The sequence below is a fragment of the Cucurbita pepo genome, chromosome 12 (assembly GCF_057944985.1).
Source record: "Cucurbita pepo subsp. pepo isolate OVF chromosome 12, ASM5794498v1, whole genome shotgun sequence".
Lineage (NCBI taxonomy): Eukaryota > Viridiplantae > Streptophyta > Magnoliopsida > Cucurbitales > Cucurbitaceae > Cucurbita > Cucurbita pepo.
Genome location: NC_141809.1, coordinates 12,324,710 through 12,344,995, shown reverse-complemented (window position 1 = coordinate 12,344,995; position 20,286 = coordinate 12,324,710). Strand labels below are relative to the sequence as shown.

Below are 20,286 nucleotides of genomic sequence, written 5' to 3'. Positions count from 1 at the left end.
GAAGAAGAAGAAGAACAATATTGATGGGGTTCTGAGTTTGGCAACACCAATATATAAAAGTGTTAAGCATTTGTGCAATTAAAATAAGCAATAGTTTGACACTTAAAAAAGAAAAATCGAAAATCTTTTAATCTCGGTATACAGTATCAGTTCATGACCTAATAGTAGGGAAGCCGAAGTTCTTACTCTAAGACCAAGACGCGTTTGGAAGAACGGACAAGCATTTCAATATAGAGAGAAGGGGAAGCTTGTAGAGTTTTCTTTACGTTTTAGAAGGGAGACAGGGCTTTTGTCTCAAACAATCTCGAGGGTGTTTCACGGACGCAAAACTCGAGTTTTAAGTCTAAACTTATAATAGCATTTCAATATAGAGAGAAGGGGAAGCTTGTAGAGTTTTCTTTACGTTTTAGAAGGGAGACAGGGCTTTTGTCTCAAACAATCTCGAGGGTGTTTCACGGACGCAAAACTCGAGTTTTAAGTCTAAACTTATAATTTAACAAAAAACGCTAAGAACCATATTATAAAAGTAAAAAAATCGAGATACGAGACGTTAAAAACTAAAACATATATTCGGTTGTGTGGATAGTGGGTAATGAAAGGTGATGCGACCAAAAATTCAACAGGAAACTCATTGCTAAATGGACTAAATTACTGAAACAAGGGAGGAGGTGAGGAATTTGGAGCACTTCCACTAGGAATTTTATTTAATTTTTGGAGAGATAGAAATCTGTCGGTCAACATTTCATTGATATAAGAAGGCCTCAATCGCTTTCACTGTCTCAGCGTTTGCTTCAGATATTAAGATTACACTCGCAAGTTATTCAACAAATCATTATTGCCCCACTACTCTTTCTTATTATATTATCTTTAATTTCCTTTTTTGTTCTTTTCCAATTAAGCATTAGATCATCTCTTTCCAATTCAAATAAATGAAATCCAATTAGAACACCATTGATGAATCTTTTAAGCATCACAGATTTCTTAGGACTGTTTCAATCTGAAAGATAAAACAAGAACATAGCAGAAAGAGAGGAGAGAGAGAGAGAGAGAGAGAGCAGAGAGAGAGAGGGAGCAGAGAGAGAGGGAGCAGAGAGAGGGAGAGGGAGCAGAGAAGGGAGCAGAGAGATTACAATCAATAGTTTCTGTATTGACACAAATAGCTGGTAGATTACAATCATTTTAAATCATTTTAATCCAATTAGAACACCATTGATGAATCTTTTAAGCATCACATATATCTTAGGATTGTTTCAAGCAGAAAGAGAAACCAAGAACATAGCAGAAAAGAAAACCTGCAGAGAGAGAGAGAGAGAGAGCATAGAGAAGAGCAGAGGGAGCCAGAGAGATTACAATCAATAGTTTCTATATTAACACAAATAGCTGGTAGATTACAATCAATGGTGAAGAAGCACCAAAGCCAAGAGTAGTTTGATCATAAATCTAAAAACTCAATCCCAATTTACTCCTAACAGAGATCAAAAAAGAAACAAAGAAAAAGGCAGAAACACACGACACCTCTCTCTCTTCTCTTCCCCCCACCATAATTAACAAAAGGGTTGATGGATATATAACAGATGACTAAAGAGGTGGGGATGATGATGAAGAGGTAGCACTCAACTAACCAGCCAAAAGCAATGCATATTAGCGAGAACCCCAACATGCAGGCAGACCTGCCTGCCTGCCTGCCTGCCTTTGATGAGGCTCTTGAAGAACAACGGTTGTGTGTTATGAAGTCATCATAAGTGCAAGCAACTATTATCATATCAGTGTACACAAAGGACTTTTTTTCTTCTTTTTTTTTACTTTGTGAATACTAATTTATCTGGTGGTGCATTTGTAGGTATAAAGAATGTGGGCACTTGCAAAAAGACTAGAGAATGACAACACCAAATAACACTTACTTACCCCGAATGGACCGTCTTTCTTTCGTTTGTTCCTTCTTTTCTTTATTTTTATGTTTTCTTCGGCCAACCGCCTTTCTTTCGTTCCTTCCTTCCTTCTTTTCTTTATTTTTATGTTTTCTTTGGCCAATATGGATTGATTCACGGTGGGATGGATCGGGCTCTTACTTATCCCTCTCTCTCTCAAGCTATTGAGGCCATACTCAACCTGGTAAAAAGATGAAAAACGCGCAAAAAAAACAAGGAAGAGCAGTATAAAGACGAGACGAAATATAAACAGAGCTCAGAAGCAGCAGCATCGAATTGTTCTTTAAAAGGAAACGTGCCTTATCACCGGGTTCTGGATGGTTTTAGACTGAACCCCACCTCCAGGATTTAATGCCATCTCAAGCACAGCATTTGGCTTCACATGTCAAACCAGAAGAAAATGAAAACGTGCAAGGTATTAGAGAAAAGGATCATCAATCAAATCAAATGTGACCAATAAAAGGAATGAAAATCCTCACCTCTGGCTCCATATGCATGCTATCTCCATTTACACAGCTATTCTCCAACTGAAGTTCGGAATCTGCCTCGCACGAATCAACAACCGGTGTTTCTGGGTTGTTACATTCATCCGCGCTTCCTTCTATGCTCCCAACATTGCCTTCACTACTACCTGCTGCTGATGTGAACCCAACATTCTCGCAGGAACTGCTTTCACTTGTTAAGGTAGTGACCACACTGGAATTAGATGCACATCTGCGATCGATTTCTGTACAAGGAACTTTGTCTGGTTCAAACATCTCTGCAGTAGACCCTTTGTCACTCTCTACACTTCTAGATTCTCTCCCTGAAGAACTGCTACCAATACTAGGGCCACGAAAAGCCAACTCTTCGTTTTCCTGAGTGATATTATTCTTCTCGTCAATAGTTTTAGCTTCAACGTCAGCTTCCGGACACTCAGAAGAACTATTTGAAAAATGACTGATATTAGATGAAACTGAATCCTGCTTTCTAGGACTAATAGACCGTCGCTTTTGGGGATGATCACGCTCCCCCTCGATTCGAGCGGGATCATTTTTTCTCTTAAGGTATTTTTCACCACTGCCACTCCTACAATTATGTATATCTTCATGATTTGGCCCATCAGAACGTTGCGAAGCGGACAACCTTGTAGCACGAGATCGTCTATGACCTTCTGGAAGCACAAAAGGAGGAATCTGCCTTCTACGAACATGAGAAACAAAGATTTCCATTCCTGGTTTCCAGAACATGTACGTATTTATATAATGCTTGAATTCATCAACTGACGAACGTATATCGAACTGCTGGCCTTCTTGAATGACCTCTCCCTGCTTCCTCTGCAGACCCATGAAAAACACACAATGGGCACATGGCTTGGATGTGTCAACATATTCATGAGGATACGGATGACACTGTAACTTCCCTTCCGTCTTCCTCTCAATCTGCAGGCAATTACAGAAACCATGGGCAAAGGGAAAATATTTCAATAACCTGAAATTTTAATTTAATTCAATAATAGAAATGCTTTCATGTTGAGAAAAAGTATTATCATCACCATGTTTCATTTAAATGTAGAAGGATTACCAATAATGTCAAGTGCCTAAGCCGAGATTCTACCCATCCTTTCCAACTGCGTAGATCGTCTGCATCAGCTGCTACTATATCAACTTGCAAATAGTTTTTGTAGCTTTCAAAGAACAAATATGGCTCAAAAAGAGAACTCCACTGCGCTTTATTCAGCTCAATTTCCTAATAAAGTGAAATAACCACAAATAATTAAAAACTGAAATGCTGTCATAAGTACAGAAGAACAGGAGATGCCTTCTGTACACTTGATATCCTCTATCAATTAATAATCATGTAAAAAAAAGCATGCATGTACACAGCATACCTCACAAACTTTATTACCAAACTGGAACTGTTCCATCATAACTCGGAGCGTACTTGTAGAAACATTGTAGCTAGAATTCATGCACGGATATGCAGGTGTTATAATGGGCATATGATGAGTTCTATCGCGAGGATTTTTACGAGGATCCCATATAGAACACCCAAGATCATCCTCCTCAATTGCACACAACATAACAGGGTTTGGCCAACGCCACAGGGTGTAAACTCTGAAAAATCGAGACAATAGCATACTGGGTACTGCATTTGGATAAAGCTGACACACTCGTGCTACAAGAAGTGCCCAGTTTACGCCACCAAGAAACCCAGTCACCTGTTCAAGTGAGTAGAGGATTACAGAAGGAAACAAATTTATCAACTAATCAGCCATATACACACATTAATAAGAGGCAAACTCACATTTGAATAAACACCACGCCTTTTGGCCCAAAACTTCAAGCACCTAAGTGCAGTTCGAAAATTCTACAAACACAGGATAAGACAGATGTTATAGTTTCCAGACAGGAATGTTTGGGGTAAAGAATTTCACAAAAAGGGCACTGTAATATAGAAAACCACTCACCTCAATATTTGGAACAAGTTTTAGAATTTGATCAGCAACCCGACAGCCATTAAGACTTCGAACAGTAGGCTCATCAACATTATACAGCACAGACACATCAGAGATATCCAAATCCTGAAAGTAAACATACAAAAAAAAAAAAAAAAAAAAAAAAAAAACACAATCTTCACATCCATACCACGAACATGAACATGAAGCTAAAACAAATAATCCATTATATTCAAAAGCAATACAATTAGGCAATGTTCTCCGACAAGATATTGAACAAGAATCATCTGTCACTTACTTCAGGCACAACCAGACGAGATATACTAGCATAAAGTAGGTCAATAGATATTCCATCAAATTTGAATTTCATCACTGGGACATGAGCATCAGGAACAGGCTGCAACTCAGACACTTCTTCCATTTCTTCCAACATATTATGTAATAAATAAAAGAAATCATCCTAAAAAAAAAAAAAAAAAGATATAAGATTAGATCCTCAATACTAAAACATCTCAAGTAAGAGAACAAAATTACTCAAACCTAACACTCACCTCCCTGTTCACATAAGATGGCCCAACGCAGAGCGTGTCTATGTCAGCTCCAGGTCCATGCACCTACAACAATACAAATGCATGCAACTACTGATTGACAAGTATGGAACAAATGCAAAAAAGATAAGGTATGTAAGACATGAAATCACAAAAGGAAAGAAAAGGCAAGCATTTCACATTTTCAATGTTATAAAGGAGTTACAAAGGCTTTGGGATGAGGGGCAGCTGCTATTCAATAATTGCTTAGAAGATGTAATTTATGACACCAAAATTTTGTTATTGCAAAAAAAACTGCTAGGTCTCAGAACTATATCCGTAGAGGGAATGTCAAAATTTAGCTATGCTTACCCCTAGACGATAGGAGCCAAAAGTGAAGATCACAGCATTTGCATCCTCCACCATTTGATCCGTATAACCTTTAATTCGAGTAAGTTGCTTTACCCAGTCTTTAACAATCTAGAGATGGGAAATAGAAACACTGCACGAGTTAGAAAGATTAAATATAGGCCAATCTAAGTATAGCTTGGTAGATAAAGTCACTAATTACTATCTCAATGTTCGATGGTTCCATCCACCACCTTCCAATTGTTAAACTTTGAAAAGAAAAAAAAAGATCGACTTCTGCTGCAATTTGCATATCCCACCTTGAGAACTTCAGAACCATCACATGAACAATATACTAACAGGAAAAATATCATCTGAGAAACTAATATGATCATCAACTACTCTATAATTCATCATACATGTCGCCAAACATATCTAACATTATAGACATAAGCATCAAACTTCTGTTTCTAATCGAGGTTGTGCAATACCTTTTTTCCCTCTAAGCTAAGTTCTATCACTAATTGAAAACTCTGGTCTATCGTCAAATATGAAAGGAAACTAAAGGTTTTGCTCGACAGAATAAAGTTCATAACCTGTCCTATCCGGGAAAGAACCTCTTCTCTCTTGGCAGATTCCTCTTTGCTTTCGTACAAGCCAGCATCGACCAGAAACTATTTTCACAACAAAACAAAATAAAAGAAGAAAGTCAACCAACACATTACCGAATCATGCACTAAAAGGAAACCACAATTCATAGATAAAAACCTTTTCAAGCTCCTTGTTTCTTTGCACGTCAGTATCAGAAGGCCCCGCCACCGATATAGGCTTCGTCACACCACAGCACTTCGGCACCGCTTGATTAGCAGGTAATGGTGAATTAACCAACCCCTCTGCTCTCCCCATCACGTATCGCAAAGAAAATCGAAGGCTCCCCGCGAAAAAAAAAACCTTAAAATTGGAGAACAACAATCTAAAATCCTCGACGAACGAAACCGAACCGAAATCCCAAGTCACCAAAGATCAGACCCTCATGAAACAAGAAGAAATCGACACATAAATCTCTAATAGATTCAACCCCAGGTGGCTTTTCTTCGAAGTCGAAAATTCCAAAAATGCAGATCGCGTATGGAAACTGAAAAGAGAGTAGCCAGATATGGAATTTTGGTCAAACAAAAAGCGATTGGGGGAAGAAAAACAGAACAAAACCCCAATTGGATTTAGAAATACCAAAGGAAATTGCAGGAAGATGAACGCACAAGAGAGAGAAAGCCGAGGGAAAATCGTCGGTTAAGAATTTAGGATCGGTGCGGCCGTGTGGGTGAGAGCAGCGGCGGAAACTTGATAATTTCTAATTTCTTTTTCCTTTTATTCTTATAATCAATATCCGAATAAATAAAGGAATGTATTTATATTTATATTTATATTTATATTTATATTTATATTTATATTAATTTTTTTAAAATTGTATCTAACCGTCATTTAAAAAATATATTCCTATTATATCTCATTTTAAATTCTAAAATATACGAATCAAAACAATATTTTAAAATAATTTGATTTTATTTTTAATTTAAGATTTAATAAATGAATTTTTAACGTGAAAAATACTAAATATTGGGTCAATAAATTATTTAATAAAATTAAATGAATTATATTTTTAAACATAATTTTCGTGAGTTTAATGGGATAGATAGATGACAACTGTGAAATACATATCGCGTGACTTTCACGTGCTTCCAATTATAAAATCATGAAATATCTAGAAACTTATTTCACGGTGCCAATTGCATGCGGATGAGGCTATGCCATTTAACACATCACTACCACAATTAATTAATTAATTAATTAATTAATTAAATATCTAAAAGTCTTGTTTTTATTTACAATAAATTATTATACATATTCCCCTCCCACCTTCTTTTTTAATTCTCAAATAATTTTTTTATGAATAATTTACATTTTTTTCCATCTAATTTCTGAAAAAAATATAAAACATTATAATAAAAAAATATATATAATATTCAACCTATTTTAATATTACAATATAATATTTTACCCTTAAAAAAAATATATCTATTTATTAATTATACAAAATGCAAGCATAGATTATCATCCCGATCACTGTTTTGCTAATGGGAATAAATTTTCCTATAGGCTCCTCCGTTCTATGTTTTGTTCGAGGTCGATTTTTGCAGGTTAAATGGACACAAACTTACGTTTGTGTGTATTTAAGCTTCAAATAACATATAATAAATCAATGTATTTTTGTACGTGTCAGTTGATTCTCTAAATTTATAAAACCATCTAATATATTATTTTTATTTTATTCAATAAATCCTTAAATTTTCAATTTTGAATTAAGTAAATTATGATCTTCGGAATATTTTTAAATAAATTATCGAACTAGACCAGTAATTAAAGGTTTAGAGTGCTATTAGTCCTAATTATATATATATATATATATATATATATATATATATATATATATATATATATATATATATATATATATATATATATATATGCTTAATTAATTTTTTAATATTTGAATAATTTTTGTTTAACAAAAAAAAAACAATACTTTTTGCTTTAAAATAAATAAATAAATAATTATATATATATATATATATATATAATTCTTAATTTATTTTTTAATATTTGAATAATTTTTGTTTAACAACACACAAAAAAAAAAACAATACTTTTTGCTTTTAAAATAAATAAATAAATAAATATGGGATTTGAATATTTAATTTTAGAGAAATATTTTAATCTCATAAAATTTTCATAAATAAGTCAATGAGTAATGAAAAAAGAATCCACCATCATTTTGTCAACAGATAATAATAATTATAATAAAATAATAATAACAATAATATTGATAATAATAACCATGGCCACACAAATCAATTCTGACCGCTCATGATTCCTTTTGAAGAAGATGGGCTTGGGTCCACTCATTTGGGCCTTTGGGCCTCTTCCAGAATTAGTCTGAGGGAATGCTGAAAAAGGCCCAGCCCAATTACACTCCATTAATAAATTTCATGTATTTTCAATTTTTTTTTTATATTTTCTTACGAGACATGTTTTAAAATTGTGAAATTGACAACCGTATAATTTACAGTGAGATTTGGCTATTACAGTATAATTTATCTGCTCCTTAAAGCATATTTATTGCGATTTTTACTTGTGAACATACCCAACATTGTTACAGTGTGTTTAACATCATCTCAACGTGCAAGCAATTATTGTTAGATTATATCATATTGAAGACCTAATGTACGAGCGTCTCTCCCATATTACAGTTTGATTTGATCTATTCATTCATTGAACTATTTACTAAATCAATTTCGTCGTAAAGCTCGAACAAGAGACCTACAAATACCTCAACTACTATTTTTACGAGAACATGCTTGGACAATGGATAAAACTTCACTTAAATTCACTTTGGTGATTAGAACAACAACTGAATAGAGTTACCGACCCTTTATTTTTTGGTTACTGTTTTGACTCGAACAACTGGAATAAAGTTCACAACCTAATCCAACCCAATCCGACACTTTATTTTTTTGGTTAGATTGGGTTAGATTGACCGAATTTTTTTAATTAAAAAAATACTTATCTAAAATATATTTTACATTAATAACTAAATCTAATAAAATTCAAATAACGAGTTGCAAACGCCAAATATTTTTAATATTAAAATAAATAGAGTAGGACAGAGTTGGACAGTAAATTTGTTTTGGAGCCGGTCGAGTTGACTCAACAAAAAAAATGTCAACCTTAGACACATCTAAACTTTAGTAATAACAAAATCCAACATTTATAATTTGGGTTAAGCAGTTCAAGTTGATCGAACTCATACAAACACAGTAAATCCACGTCATTATCAATATTAATTTCTGACAACAAAAAAAAAATAATAATTTTATTAATTTATTCGTGAAATTTAACGTTGCTTCCGACAATGAATGAGAGATCTCTTTTCCATTCAAAATTTGAAATAAGAATCTGTGTGTGAGTTTTCGCCACCATATTCTTTTCCATTCCAAAATTAGTTTACAATTAATTCAAACAAAAATATAAAATTTCAAATCCCAAAAAACTCCTTTTTGAATCAATTCATCATTTTCGTTTCCCATTTATTACACGAAACACACCAATTCAAACAAGAACAATCCCCAAACGAAGCTAAGAACACCATAGCTCTGTTTCTATAAACCGTACCCATTGGCAGCCATTGTTGTACCTCTCCGACCTTCCTTTTTCCCTTTTACAACAAAGAAACACACAAAACTTTCAAAATCTTTTCGTTTCAAGGTTCAATATACAATCATGGGGTTGTCTTTTTAAAGTACACGTTGCTCCAAAAGGCTAGAGAGAGAGAGAGAGAGAGAGAGAGAAAACCAGAGTGCTCTGTTTTTTAGAGAGAGAAAAACAGAGTGCTCTGTTTTTTTAGAGAAGAAAGGGTTTTGTGGGTTTTTTGGGGGATTCTAAGATTACCCATTGGAGGAATTGGACATTTTATTGAATTCGACAAGGTGGGTTGGTTTGGTTTGGTTTGGTTTGATGTTTTTTCTATGAGATCCATGTTTTGAAGTTGTTGTTTTTGTCTGTAATTGTTGTTGTTCTGTTTTAGGAATCGTTTTTTGAAAGCTTAAGATTTCAAAAATTGTTCCCTTTTTTTTTCCCTCCTCAGCTTTGTATGACGTCGCTTTGTCTTGTAATGAAGTTTTTTTTGGGCTCACGAGATGCTGTCAGAAAACATTTTTCTTTTCAAAAATCCCTAAATCTCTCTCTGTTCTTCTCTGTTTTTTAAAATGTTTTTTCTTTTAAGATGCTCTGTGTTTGCCAATCCATACTGTTTCTTAAGCCTCTTCTCTGTCTGCAACATGTTGAGTTTATAACAGATCTTCATCTCTGTCACACTCTCTCCTTTAAATCAATCTCTCTTTCTCTCTCTCTAGCTTTCTCTCTCTTATGGGATTTTTATTGCAGTAATCTTTGGGAAATGGGTTTTTTTCTAGCTCCCTAAGTGCTAAAAATAGATTGTTTGAGCTTCTTCTAGTGTCAATAAAACCCTCTTCATCGGAGATTTTGACATAATGCTTACGTTTTTTTAGACTGTTTTTCTCTCTCTAGGATCATCATTTTGAGTGGAGGATTTGTGTTTTTTCTCTCTCTAAAATGGGGAAAGCTACCAGATGGTTGAAGGGTCTACTTGGGATCAAGAAAGAGAAGGACCCATCTGGGAATTTGAATTCAAATTCAACGGCGGTTGTTGGTGACAAAAATGAGAAGAAACGGTGGAGTTTTGCGAAGTCCGGTAGAGATTCCGGCCAAATACAGCCTCCGGTGGAGGCGACTTGGTTTAGATCCTACATTTCTGATTCAGAGAAAGAGCAGAATAGGCACGCAATTGCGGTGGCTGCTGCTACCGCCGCTGCAGCTGACGCTGCTGTTGCAGCGGCTCAGGCGGCGGTGGCCGTCGTCCGGCTGACAAGCCAAGGTAGAGGGTCTGTGTCTGTCACCGGAAGAGATAGATGGGCGGCGGTGAAGATTCAAACAGTGTTTAGAGGCTATTTGGTGAGTAAAAACAGCTTCTTTTTCTTTGCTGTTCATAATCAAACAGGAATAATTGACACGTTCTTGTTAATGTTTAGGCTAGAAAGGCGCTTCGAGCTCTCAAAGGGCTCGTTAAATTGCAGGCTGTGGTTAGAGGATTTCTCGTAAGAAAACGAGCCGCTGCAACTCTTCACAGTATGCAAGTTCTTTTTAGAGCTCAAACTGCAATTAGGACACAAAGAGCTCGTCGATCTTTCAACAAAGAGAATCGGTTCATCCCCGAGATTCGACCCCGAAAATCTGCGGTAAGTTTCAATATCGAAAGCTAAATGGTTTGTATTAGTTTTTCTAATTTATTTGAAATTTTCAGGAACGATTCGATGAAACAAGGAGTGAATTCTATAGCAAGAGATTATCAGAAACACCCTCCATGAATTCAATGGATGAGAGCCCAAAAATCGTGGAAATCGACACCTACCGAACTCGATCATCGAGGTCACGTAGATACATTTCCGCATTCTCCGAATGCGGAGGAGACGATGTAGCTATCTCATCTTCGCCATTGCCATGTTTGAATCGACCTCGAATCATCGATTGCCACAACAACATGGTTCAAGACTTCGAATGGTGTTTGATGGGCGAAGACTGCAAGTTTCCTACAGCACACAGCACGCCGCGACTATCGAACAATTCATTCACCTCGACCAACATGCCGGTCACGCCATCGAAGAGCGTGTGCGGGGACAGTTTCTTTAGGCCATACATGAACTACTACCCGAATTACATGGCGAACACGCAATCGTTCAAGGCGAAATTGAGGTCACAAAGTGCACCAAAGCAAAGGCCAGAGCCTGGGTCAAAGAAGAAGCTGTCATTGAATGAAGTAATGGCAGCTAGGAACAGCTTAAGCAGTGTAAGAATGCAGAGACCAAGCAACCAAATGGTGCAAATGGTTGAAGAAGAAGAAGAAGAAGAACAAATTATGGGGTTTGAGTGATTTGTAAATTCCTTTTGAATCAAAGCTTTGAAGTTCTTAAGATCTTTGAATGTGTGATGATTTTATAACTCAAAAGCCCAAAAAAAGTGAAAAAAGGGACACTTTTTTTTGAAGATTGTCCACTTTTAAGCATTAAAGAGACAGAATTATGGCAAATAAATGTGTTTAGATCCAAAAGAAATGGCTTAAAAAACACTTCATTCCTTTTATGAGTTAGTTAAAAAATTCAAATCTGATATCAACATGTGAAATACCAAAAATACCCTCCATTTTCTACGGAATATAACTCTGCTTAACAAACGGGTTGATTATTCAGGACGTTTTGTGATTGTTGTAGGTCCCTCGCTTGAGGAACCCATGAACCAACATAATACATAAATTTCTCATTTATTTAAATTCAATCCAATCTAGATAAATTCATAATATGTACGGATTAAATTTGTTTGATCGATTATTTCGGATCATCAAATTTTTTTTGAATACTCCTATAAAAAACTCGGAATCAAAAGGGTACAACGGCTATAATAGGGTGAGTGAATAACAAAAATTCATTATCTAATAATGTAATATATAAGATTAGGCCTCGGGGTTTGTATTTTTTAAGGCGGCATGTGCCAACCACTAAACATTGGATTTTTTTTGTTGTTGTTGTGATTAGTGAATTTGAATTGTAAACAAATACAGATTTTGGTTTGATTTAGAAGTGATTAGTTCAAGAAAAGTGGGGACACAAGTAATTATTATTGTAATTATAACCCATTCTCACTCTCTGTGTTAGCCTTTGTAATTAATTACCACTCAATTCATTAGCATTAAGGCCCATCCATCGGCATGGCTGACCAGAAAATAGCAGAGCATAGCAGAGCACCCCACAATGGCATGCCATCAGCATTTGATTTTTTCCTTCTTTTTTGAAATTTGAAATCACGAGGAAAGTTGATAGCGAAAATGTTCGAGGTCGAACAACACGAAGGAGAACGAATTTGCTTTGAAATCGACATGGGTTGTGTTTAGCTTGAATCTAGAAATCGACATGCATTGTATTTTGTTACGAATAACTTTTTAGGAATCTTTACGATACGCGGAGTCGATGAACATTATAAATTTAAATATTTATTCATGTTCATTATCCGATAAGATCAAAAGTGTTCGTATGACATTTAAGGTGGGATAGAAATTGGGGCATATGAATGATATATAGATTTGTGTAGACCATATTTGAGTGGGTCACCTACTTACTTTAATTTGGGTAAAAAATTTATGCACAATATTGAATCTTAAAGTATTTAAGATAAAAAAAACATTATAAATATTAATAAAATAAAACTTTATTTTACACATAAAAGTTTATAAAGATCGAAAGAAATAACTGCAAAAAGTGCAAAAATTCTAACCTTTATATGAACAACTCGATAGCCGAGATAGTTTAAGATTATTACAACTTGATTATTACAACTCAAGAACAACGTAAGCACGAAAACAATGATTTTTTTTTTTTTTATATACAAGTTGAAATGAGAAAATAAATAATATGGTAGGAATTTGAATTGGTGAGAGAGAATGTTTTGGAGCCCTAAAAAGTTTTTGAAAAGGGTAAGAGGCCAAATTTTCTTTTGTATTTCTTTCTTAAAACTTGTTTTTTATTCACTTGCTTATTCCAAAAGGGAATCTAAATTATTCCCTGGGCTTCAGTTCCTAGACCATTCCCCCAGCTTGAATTCTGATATATTACTCTCAACCAGAAATAACCTACCATCGAGTAGATTTTCGAATTCCCGAACGTTAAAAAATATTTAAATTTATATCTAATTAGACTTATTAAATACAAAATCAAGAGTAGACATGAACAAAAATAGGTAGACCAAGAACCAAATCATCTGAACATGAATTATTCTCTCCTTTAGAGGAGTATTTGAGATAACTCATAATATTGAGAAACTACAGAAACTGGTAAGGAAACTCATGGATATTGAACGAAGAACATAGCTCGCGAGATTAATAATATGAAATGAGAGATGGAATGGAAGAAAGCAACCAAAATCAAAATTGGTAAAGCAGAGGAGGAGGAGGAGGAGGAGACATGGCTTACAAACCCTGTTCGATAAGGTAATCTCCCAACCTTTCAACAACCATATTGCATTGTCCTGGAGTTACAGGTTCATCATAGATTCCAACAATCATGGCTTTCTCAGTTTTCTTCACAGTAACTCCACCAGCGCCCTATTCAACAACCAAATTAACCCACACGCATTCAGTAAACATAAACAAGATGGTACTCGATCCCTCAAGTCATGTTGGATCAACAGTGAAATGAAGAGGAAATATTTATTTGTAATTGGGTTTTCGTTTTGTTTTAGTTTCGGTTTAAGGCAGCGGACAACCAACCTTTTTCCCACGAACAACAGCTCCAGGCTCTCCCTGGATAACCATGTACTTGGTGCCACCAAGGTGTAAACCAGTTGGGGCAAGAGAACCAGGCTCATCAAAATCCTTCATAATCGCTGAAATCTCCTCCGGCTTAAACTGCATTTAGTAATTCCCAAACAAATTAAATTATTAATGGCAGACTTTAATGTTTCCTGAATGTTATAATCAAGAGGAAAATGGTCCTTGTTCTAGAATAGTGTTCATATGGTTCTTAAATTTGAAAGTGTTCCTTGCTTACTTTTTCATCCTTGATAGGCTTGTATTTTCAAATACTGAATCAAATAGAAACAAAATTCAATACGAAACTAGAAGTAAGATTAAACTTAAAACATAAAATTGTTAACATTTTCAAACGATCCAAGGAACAAAAACGTTCTCTAAACCAGATTGAATTATACGGTTTGGCGATGCAAAAACTAACGATCACATTGATCTCTGCACAAATCTACCACGACAATGGAAAAAATAAATAAATAAAAGGAAAATCGAACACGTCAAAGAATGCAATTCTTCACTAAATTATTAATCACGAACTTGCGTTAACATCGAACCTTGCGCTCGATGAATTCCTGATCTTAAGCGAAGAGATTATGATCAATCAGTTTAATCCAACGAGAGAAGAAGAAGAAGAAGAAAAATCAGACATTCCTCTTCATGCATCACTCAAACTGATACTAAATACGAATCGAACAATTAATCATACGAGTTCCATCTCCGCTCAAAATATCAAATCAAACAACAGAGGTGGCTCTCCATCTAAATCAAATTCCATACCTCTCGCAAGACAAAAACTCAAAATCACGATACAAAACAAAACAAAACAAAACGTTCGTTATAGAGCCAGATCGGATCAAATTTCTCTCAACAAGAACGATAACGTAACAGAATCACACAAACAACAAACGTAATCGAAAATGACAATCACCTGAGGGAATGAGGCACTCTGCGCCCAAACACTACCGTCGTGTCCGATGATAGCGGCAGAGGTGAGATGGTTGCCTTCAATCTCACACATAAGGTGATCGTCGACATACGTTTGCCACGACATTTTTCAACCTTCAACAATGGAACTTGGAATTTCGAATCGCTTCAAGGAAAAAACTCCTTCAGGTTTTCTTTCCTTTGTTCTTGTTCTCTTCAGTCTCCGAAGTGGGTATGGCTTTGAGGTATAAATAGTTGGAATAATAATAATAATAAATAAATAAATAAAATAAATAAATAAATAAAATAAATAAATAAGGAATGAAACGAACTGTGACCCGGCTCTGAACGAGGCCGTTATGGCAAAAGGAGTGGCTTTCACGTTCACCATTCATTATCAATTTTCAAAAAGAAAAAAAAAAAAAAAAAAAAATCATTAAAATCTTAAATTAATAATTTTATTAATTAAAATTTTAATTTTCCATAAACATTGTTTTCTTTTAATTTTATTTAAAATCATTATTCTTCTAACATTCTACCAAATTAACGATATATATATATATATATAATTTTTATTAAACAATTAAAAAGGAAAGAAATATTAAAAAAAAAACATTCTAAATGATTAGAAAATGCTACTATTATTTAATTTCAACTTTTTTTTCTTTAAAAAAAAAATGATAAAAGTGCGAGAATTATTTATTAACCATTTGAGTCTAAATATTGGGTCGAGATTTGAAATATTAATATGTTAGTGAAGGTAATAATATTTAGCGAGTAAGCTATTAATAAATTTCTAAAATATTTTTTTAAATAAAATAACAGATAATCTATAAATATTTTTTTTATTTAAATTATAAGTTTAGACAGATTTTAGGATTTAAATGGTGTGTTTTATTAGATTATTTAATTATAAAAAATTATTAAATTTCAAGACTCTTAGAACATTTAATATTTAATTTTGGGTTTAAGAGAGTTTTTTTTTTAAAGTCCCAACAGTTAGTAGACATGAAATTAATAATTAGAAACTCATTTGATAATCAAAGAACTATCAAAAACATTATTGAAAATAAAAAATTTAAATATTAATCTATATAGAATTAATTTAAATCGTTTATAAATTATAATACTTTACAGTCTCAAAGCAAAAAAAAAAAAAAAAAAAAAAAAAAAAAAAAAAAAAAAAAAAAAAAAAAAAAAAACTGACTATTCTCGTGGAGTGGGAGAAACAAGCCCCAAATCTTACTACCACTTTCCATGGTCACTAATATTCTGGTTCATCTGCAATAATTTAACGTTATTAAAGGTCAATATGAGCATAGTTCAATGTTCAAATTCGTATGATACTAATATCTCCATTAGAATAAAAACCGTACCTCCGCCTTCCTCTTCCATGTTGTAATCATCTTCATCATCGTCGAAGTATTCGTTCTGCAGCTCAATGATGTTAGTATGAGAAAATTTTCAAGAGTGAATATTAAGAAGTTTAGGGAAGTTAGAGTACACATGAAACACGAAAAATGGATGTTAGATCCTAAATGAAGATTAACCATATAACAAAATCCAACGGTTCCTGTTAAAACCTGATAATAGTCGTCATCGGTGAGTTCCTCGGACTGTGCATCGTCTTCTTCTTCGTCTTCATCTTCTTCTCCTTCTCCTTCTTTCTTCTCTTTATCATCCTTATTCTGTCCCTAATGAAGCCAAGAAAGAAAAGAATCAGCCCATGAATCTTGCAGAGCAACAGCTAGAGGGCACGTATAAAAGTGAGATTCCATATCGGCTGGGGAAGAGAACGAAATGTACTTTATAAGGGTATAGAAACCTTTTGTCTAGCAGACATGTTTTAAAAACCTTGAGAGGAAGCCCGAAAGGGAAAGCCCAAAGAGACGGCTGTTCCCCGAAAGGGGTAGACACGAGAAGGTGTGTCAGTAAGGACGCTGGGCCCGAAAGGAAGTGGATTTGGTAGGGGTCCCACATCGATTGGAGAAAGGAACGAGAGTCAGCGAAGAAGTTGGGCCCTGAAGGGGGGTGGATTGTGAGATCTCACATCGGTTGGGGAGGAGAACGAAACATCCTTTATAAGGGTGTAGAAACCTTGCCCTAACAAACGCGTCTTATAAACCTTGAGGGGAAGCTCGAAAGGGAAAGCCTAAAGAGGACAATATCTGCTAGCGGCTAGCAGGCCTCGGTGGTTACAAAAAGTTTCTAAATCATAAACTGCAACGGAATGAGAGATTGAGGGGAAAATGTCTTACCTTGAGAGATTCTTCACGCTTCTCAAGGAAGTCCAGTTTTGTAAGTCCTGTTAGAACACATACCACCAACAAGGATCCATCAGCAGGTGACTAACAGAAATAGCATCGGCATAGAATTGGTCGAGAGGGAGAAATTCGTATCATCCCAACGAACCTGACTCGGGATTCCATTGAACTTTTCGTTTGCTCCGCAACTTCCCTTTGAAACCTGAAAATTTAACAGTAGAGTGAGTATCTACAATCATGGAGTGGCCCCATAAAGAAAGGATTGCAGTAGTAAATAAACAGATGATCTTAGTATAACTCTCATCCATCTCTGAGAGATCTTAGATTGCAAACCTTCAACCAGTTCTTCAGGAAAGTTCCTCGAAGTGAGCTGTAGAATTTGTGCAAGGGAATCGCGCTTCAACGTACTATTTGACTTGGTTCTATCGGAAAATCTCTCGATCTCAGTTCTTTGCATCTCTGATACAATAATACAAGCAGTGTACAGAATTACCAATTTTTTTTGCAACAAAATGTTGAAGACAGAAAGGCAATAAAAACGCTTTCCAAAAGAGAACAAAGTAAGGAACACTAACTTTTCATGACATTTTCCTCTAGATAAAAAGGAGAGGCCTTCCAATAGTTCAGCAACCTGGAGTTACAAATAACCAAGCCTTTTGCTTCAGGTATATCACTGACGTTGGGTAGAGTTACATTCTGCAATTGTGCCAGAAAACATCTCCTTAGGAAAGGAAATACAGGTAAGCCTAAAGGTATATGTTTCTACAATTTGATGCATATTATCTTCGAACTAACAATTCACGTTAGAAGTAAAAAAGAGATGCTAGAGACATAAAAACTTCATAAATTGAGAGATGGATATAAGAATATAAGATAACCAATAATCTACGATACTTAGCACCGATGACGTGATAGCTAAGTGCATGAAAGAAAAGACCTGCAAATATATGCTTATATAAAAATGAGAAAAACCAAAGTTGATTTTCCTTTTTCTTCTTTTTTTTTTCGGAAAAAACCATCCTACTTATCCATGTGAGAACAAAAACCTTTAAGGGACAAGCTGCCAACTCAAATACCTTAAAGGTCATAGGTTCAAAACTTCAAATTATATTTGGTCATTTGTTCCGGAAATATCTTACAAGGAGAAAGAAGCAACCATACATTTAGGGTCAAAGTTAACCACAAAAGAAGTACAAGTTCAAAGAGAGGGAAAAAAGGATACCAATAAGTACAAAAATAATGTACTACAGATTTCATCAATAGCTAACAGCCTTTGATTCATCTTTCAAACTATCTAAGGTTCATGCCTCGAATGTTAGCACCACAGTCACTCAAGATTCGGCAAATATAAGTGAAATAATGCATGTATTATTTACAATGTGCTAATTTGAACTCAGTCGAGCATCAGTGAAGATTGTCGGCATATACCACCAGTCCACCATTGCAAACTAAGTGGAAGTTAGGACTTTTCTAGCTAACAGAACTACCCACCTCTGGGAAAAGCTCGAAGGGTTCTTGCTTGGCATACTGAAAGGACCCACCACCACCTCGTCCTCGCCCTCGCCCTCTAAATGCCATCCCCTGAGTGTAGAACAGATGAGTAAATTACTCAAGGGACAATACAAAAAGGAAGTGTAATCTCAAATGTCTATGACCTTAAATCTGAATAATAGACAGAGTAGTTTTCATCATTTAATGGAGAAGGCCAGTATGATTCAATACCTGGAATTCCTTAAACCTTCTTGATGACTTGCTCAAATTATGGCTGAAACAAACAAGAGTGCTCCCTAGCACGATGCTACACTACACACGTCCTGAGAAGAACAAAGATGGAGATGGCAACATACTGATTTTCAGAAAACTTGAAATTGAAAGCATACCGAAACTCATTTCGTTAAAATGTATTTAGAATCATACATCTTAAACACACCGTTTATCCCTGTAAACGACAGGCTAGAGAATTTTCAAAAACATAATGACTAATTTCCTAACCAAAATCAAAATCAACGATAATACTGTAAAATTCGCCTAACAATAGTGAGGAGGAGGGCTTGCCTAACAATAGTGTCTTCTTTCCTCTGGCGATTCGTAGCCAAGCAAAGAAAATTATAGTTCATACAAAAGAATGGGAAATGGCCAAACAATATTGGAGGGCGAAGAGACTATACATCAAACCATTTTCATGTAAAGGGAAACGCTGAAATAGTCTATAAACATAGTTCATACAAAAGAATAGCCATGATGTGGAGCCTTGAAAAGTGATAGTCATTTGAAACAGGTTGTTAAACTATAAGTTCAGTAGTTGAACATATTTATGTCTAATAAGTTCATGGTTGTGTTACAATCCATTCCAAACCACATTCTGATTGATTGCCTTACAATTCAATCAAAACATCTACCATATCAATTGTCTATCATCTTAGACCTCCATTATATCCACTGAAAATCAAAGAAAAAAGAATATGGAAAAGATAAGCAAACTAGTTTTTCTTAGTTCACTAATTCCAAGTAATATGCATATCACTCACAAAGCTAAACGTGATGTGCATGTAAGAATCAATTTTAAACAGCTCTTTGTTCTTTCACAGATCAGAAAACTTGCAATAAGATGTTAGATACAAACGATGGCCATCATTGCATGAGATACAAAGCTATACTAAGAAAAAAGAACTAAATCAGTATTATTCAGAGCCCTATTAAGAATGATATCAGTCATTTATGTGTATCTTAAAAATCTGGTGAACGTGTTTAAGCAACTGACAACTTTCTGCAGGATTGGTGGTATGCAAAAGAACATGCATCTTCTCTTTCAATTCATTCTCTATAGTCATTAAGTAATTCAAGTCATTCTACATTGAAGAATATGTTT

General features: G+C 34.8%; 4 protein-coding genes across 7 annotated transcripts; 1 reads left to right on the top strand and 3 right to left on the bottom strand.

The window, feature by feature from the left end:
- Positions 1–1,346: 1,346 nt before the first annotated feature.
- LOC111806797 (nuclear poly(A) polymerase 4) lies at positions 1,347–6,624 on the bottom strand. Of its 3 annotated transcripts, none has more exons than XM_023692272.2 (13): positions 6,500–6,624; positions 6,009–6,375; positions 5,837–5,914; positions 5,265–5,372; positions 4,917–4,979; positions 4,664–4,825; positions 4,378–4,491; positions 4,215–4,277; positions 3,799–4,128; positions 3,492–3,656; positions 2,408–3,349; positions 2,228–2,304; positions 1,347–2,109 (listed from the first exon to the last, which is right to left on the bottom strand). In XM_023692272.2, the coding sequence occupies exons 2-13, from the start codon at positions 6,144–6,146 to the stop codon at positions 2,085–2,087; spliced, it is 2,265 nt and encodes a 754-aa protein (XP_023548040.2). In that variant the 5' UTR covers positions 6,147–6,375; positions 6,500–6,624; the 3' UTR covers positions 1,347–2,084. The 3 variants fall into 3 exon arrangements, with proteins under 3 accessions (XP_023548040.2, XP_023548039.2, XP_023548038.2); XM_023692271.2 differs by having other exon boundaries at positions 6,471–6,622; XM_023692270.2 differs by having other exon boundaries at positions 6,009–6,615.
- Positions 6,625–9,341: 2,717 nt separating this feature from the next.
- Positions 9,342–11,918, top strand: LOC111807423 (protein IQ-domain 26). 2 transcript variants are annotated; one of them, XM_023693145.2, is made up of 4 exons: positions 9,342–9,784; positions 10,386–10,829; positions 10,907–11,113; positions 11,179–11,918. In XM_023693145.2, the coding sequence occupies exons 2-4, from the start codon at positions 10,431–10,433 to the stop codon at positions 11,803–11,805; spliced, it is 1,233 nt and encodes a 410-aa protein (XP_023548913.2). In that variant the 5' UTR covers positions 9,342–9,784; positions 10,386–10,430; the 3' UTR covers positions 11,806–11,918. The 2 variants fall into 2 exon arrangements, with proteins under 2 accessions (XP_023548913.2, XP_086985032.1); XM_087128906.1 differs by having other exon boundaries at positions 10,367–10,829.
- A 1,744-nt stretch (positions 11,919–13,662) lies between these two features.
- LOC111807418 (profilin-3) lies at positions 13,663–15,392 on the bottom strand. Its single transcript, XM_023693138.2, has 3 exons — positions 15,158–15,392; positions 14,191–14,328; positions 13,663–14,025 (listed from the first exon to the last, which is right to left on the bottom strand). Exons 1-3 carry the CDS (start codon positions 15,278–15,280, stop codon positions 13,891–13,893), a joined length of 396 nt encoding a protein of 131 aa, XP_023548906.1. The 5' UTR covers positions 15,281–15,392; the 3' UTR covers positions 13,663–13,890.
- Positions 15,393–16,230: 838 nt separating this feature from the next.
- On the bottom strand, positions 16,231–19,230 carry LOC111807315 (uncharacterized). The gene is made up of 10 exons (XM_023692984.2): positions 19,140–19,230; positions 18,909–18,998; positions 17,993–18,113; positions 17,751–17,876; positions 17,566–17,619; positions 17,412–17,458; positions 16,737–16,847; positions 16,530–16,584; positions 16,342–16,434; positions 16,231–16,293 (listed from the first exon to the last, which is right to left on the bottom strand). Exons 2-9 carry the CDS (start codon positions 18,993–18,995, stop codon positions 16,418–16,420), a joined length of 618 nt encoding a protein of 205 aa, XP_023548752.1. The 5' UTR covers positions 18,996–18,998; positions 19,140–19,230; the 3' UTR covers positions 16,231–16,293; positions 16,342–16,417.
- Positions 19,231–20,286: the final 1,056 nt, after the last annotated feature.

What these genes read in the sequence shown, in the direction of transcription:
- LOC111806797 (XM_023692272.2), bottom strand. Translation starts at nt 6,146, where the DNA reads ATGGGGAGAGCAGAGGGGTTGGTTAATTCACCATTACCTGCTAATCAA. An exon ending in AACTTGTTCCAAATATTGAG is followed by an intron (nt 4,278 to 4,377) that starts GTGAGTGGTTTT and finishes CTGTGTTTGTAG; the next exon opens with AATTTTCGAACTGCACTTAG. An exon ending in TTGGTAATAAAGTTTGTGAG is followed by an intron (nt 3,657 to 3,798) that starts GTATGCTGTGTA and finishes TCACTTTATTAG; the next exon opens with GAAATTGAGCTGAATAAAGC.
- LOC111807423 (XM_023693145.2), top strand. Translation starts at nt 10,431, where the DNA reads ATGGGGAAAGCTACCAGATGGTTGAAGGGTCTACTTGGGATCAAGAAA. An exon ending in CAGTGTTTAGAGGCTATTTG is followed by an intron (nt 10,830 to 10,906) that starts GTGAGTAAAAAC and finishes GTTAATGTTTAG; the next exon opens with GCTAGAAAGGCGCTTCGAGC. An exon ending in TTCGACCCCGAAAATCTGCG is followed by an intron (nt 11,114 to 11,178) that starts GTAAGTTTCAAT and finishes TGAAATTTTCAG; the next exon opens with GAACGATTCGATGAAACAAG.
- LOC111807418 (XM_023693138.2), bottom strand. Translation starts at nt 15,280, where the DNA reads ATGTCGTGGCAAACGTATGTCGACGATCACCTTATGTGTGAGATTGAA. An exon ending in AGAGTGCCTCATTCCCTCAG is followed by an intron (nt 14,329 to 15,157) that starts GTGATTGTCATT and finishes TACTAAATGCAG; the next exon opens with TTTAAGCCGGAGGAGATTTC. An exon ending in CTGTTGTTCGTGGGAAAAAG is followed by an intron (nt 14,026 to 14,190) that starts GTTGGTTGTCCG and finishes GTTGTTGAATAG; the next exon opens with GGCGCTGGTGGAGTTACTGT.
- LOC111807315 (XM_023692984.2), bottom strand. Translation starts at nt 18,995, where the DNA reads ATGGCATTTAGAGGGCGAGGGCGAGGACGAGGTGGTGGTGGGTCCTTT. An exon ending in AGAGGAAAATGTCATGAAAA is followed by an intron (nt 17,877 to 17,992) that starts GTTAGTGTTCCT and finishes TTATTGTATCAG; the next exon opens with AGATGCAAAGAACTGAGATC. An exon ending in TCAATGGAATCCCGAGTCAG is followed by an intron (nt 17,459 to 17,565) that starts GTTCGTTGGGAT and finishes GTGTTCTAACAG; the next exon opens with GACTTACAAAACTGGACTTC.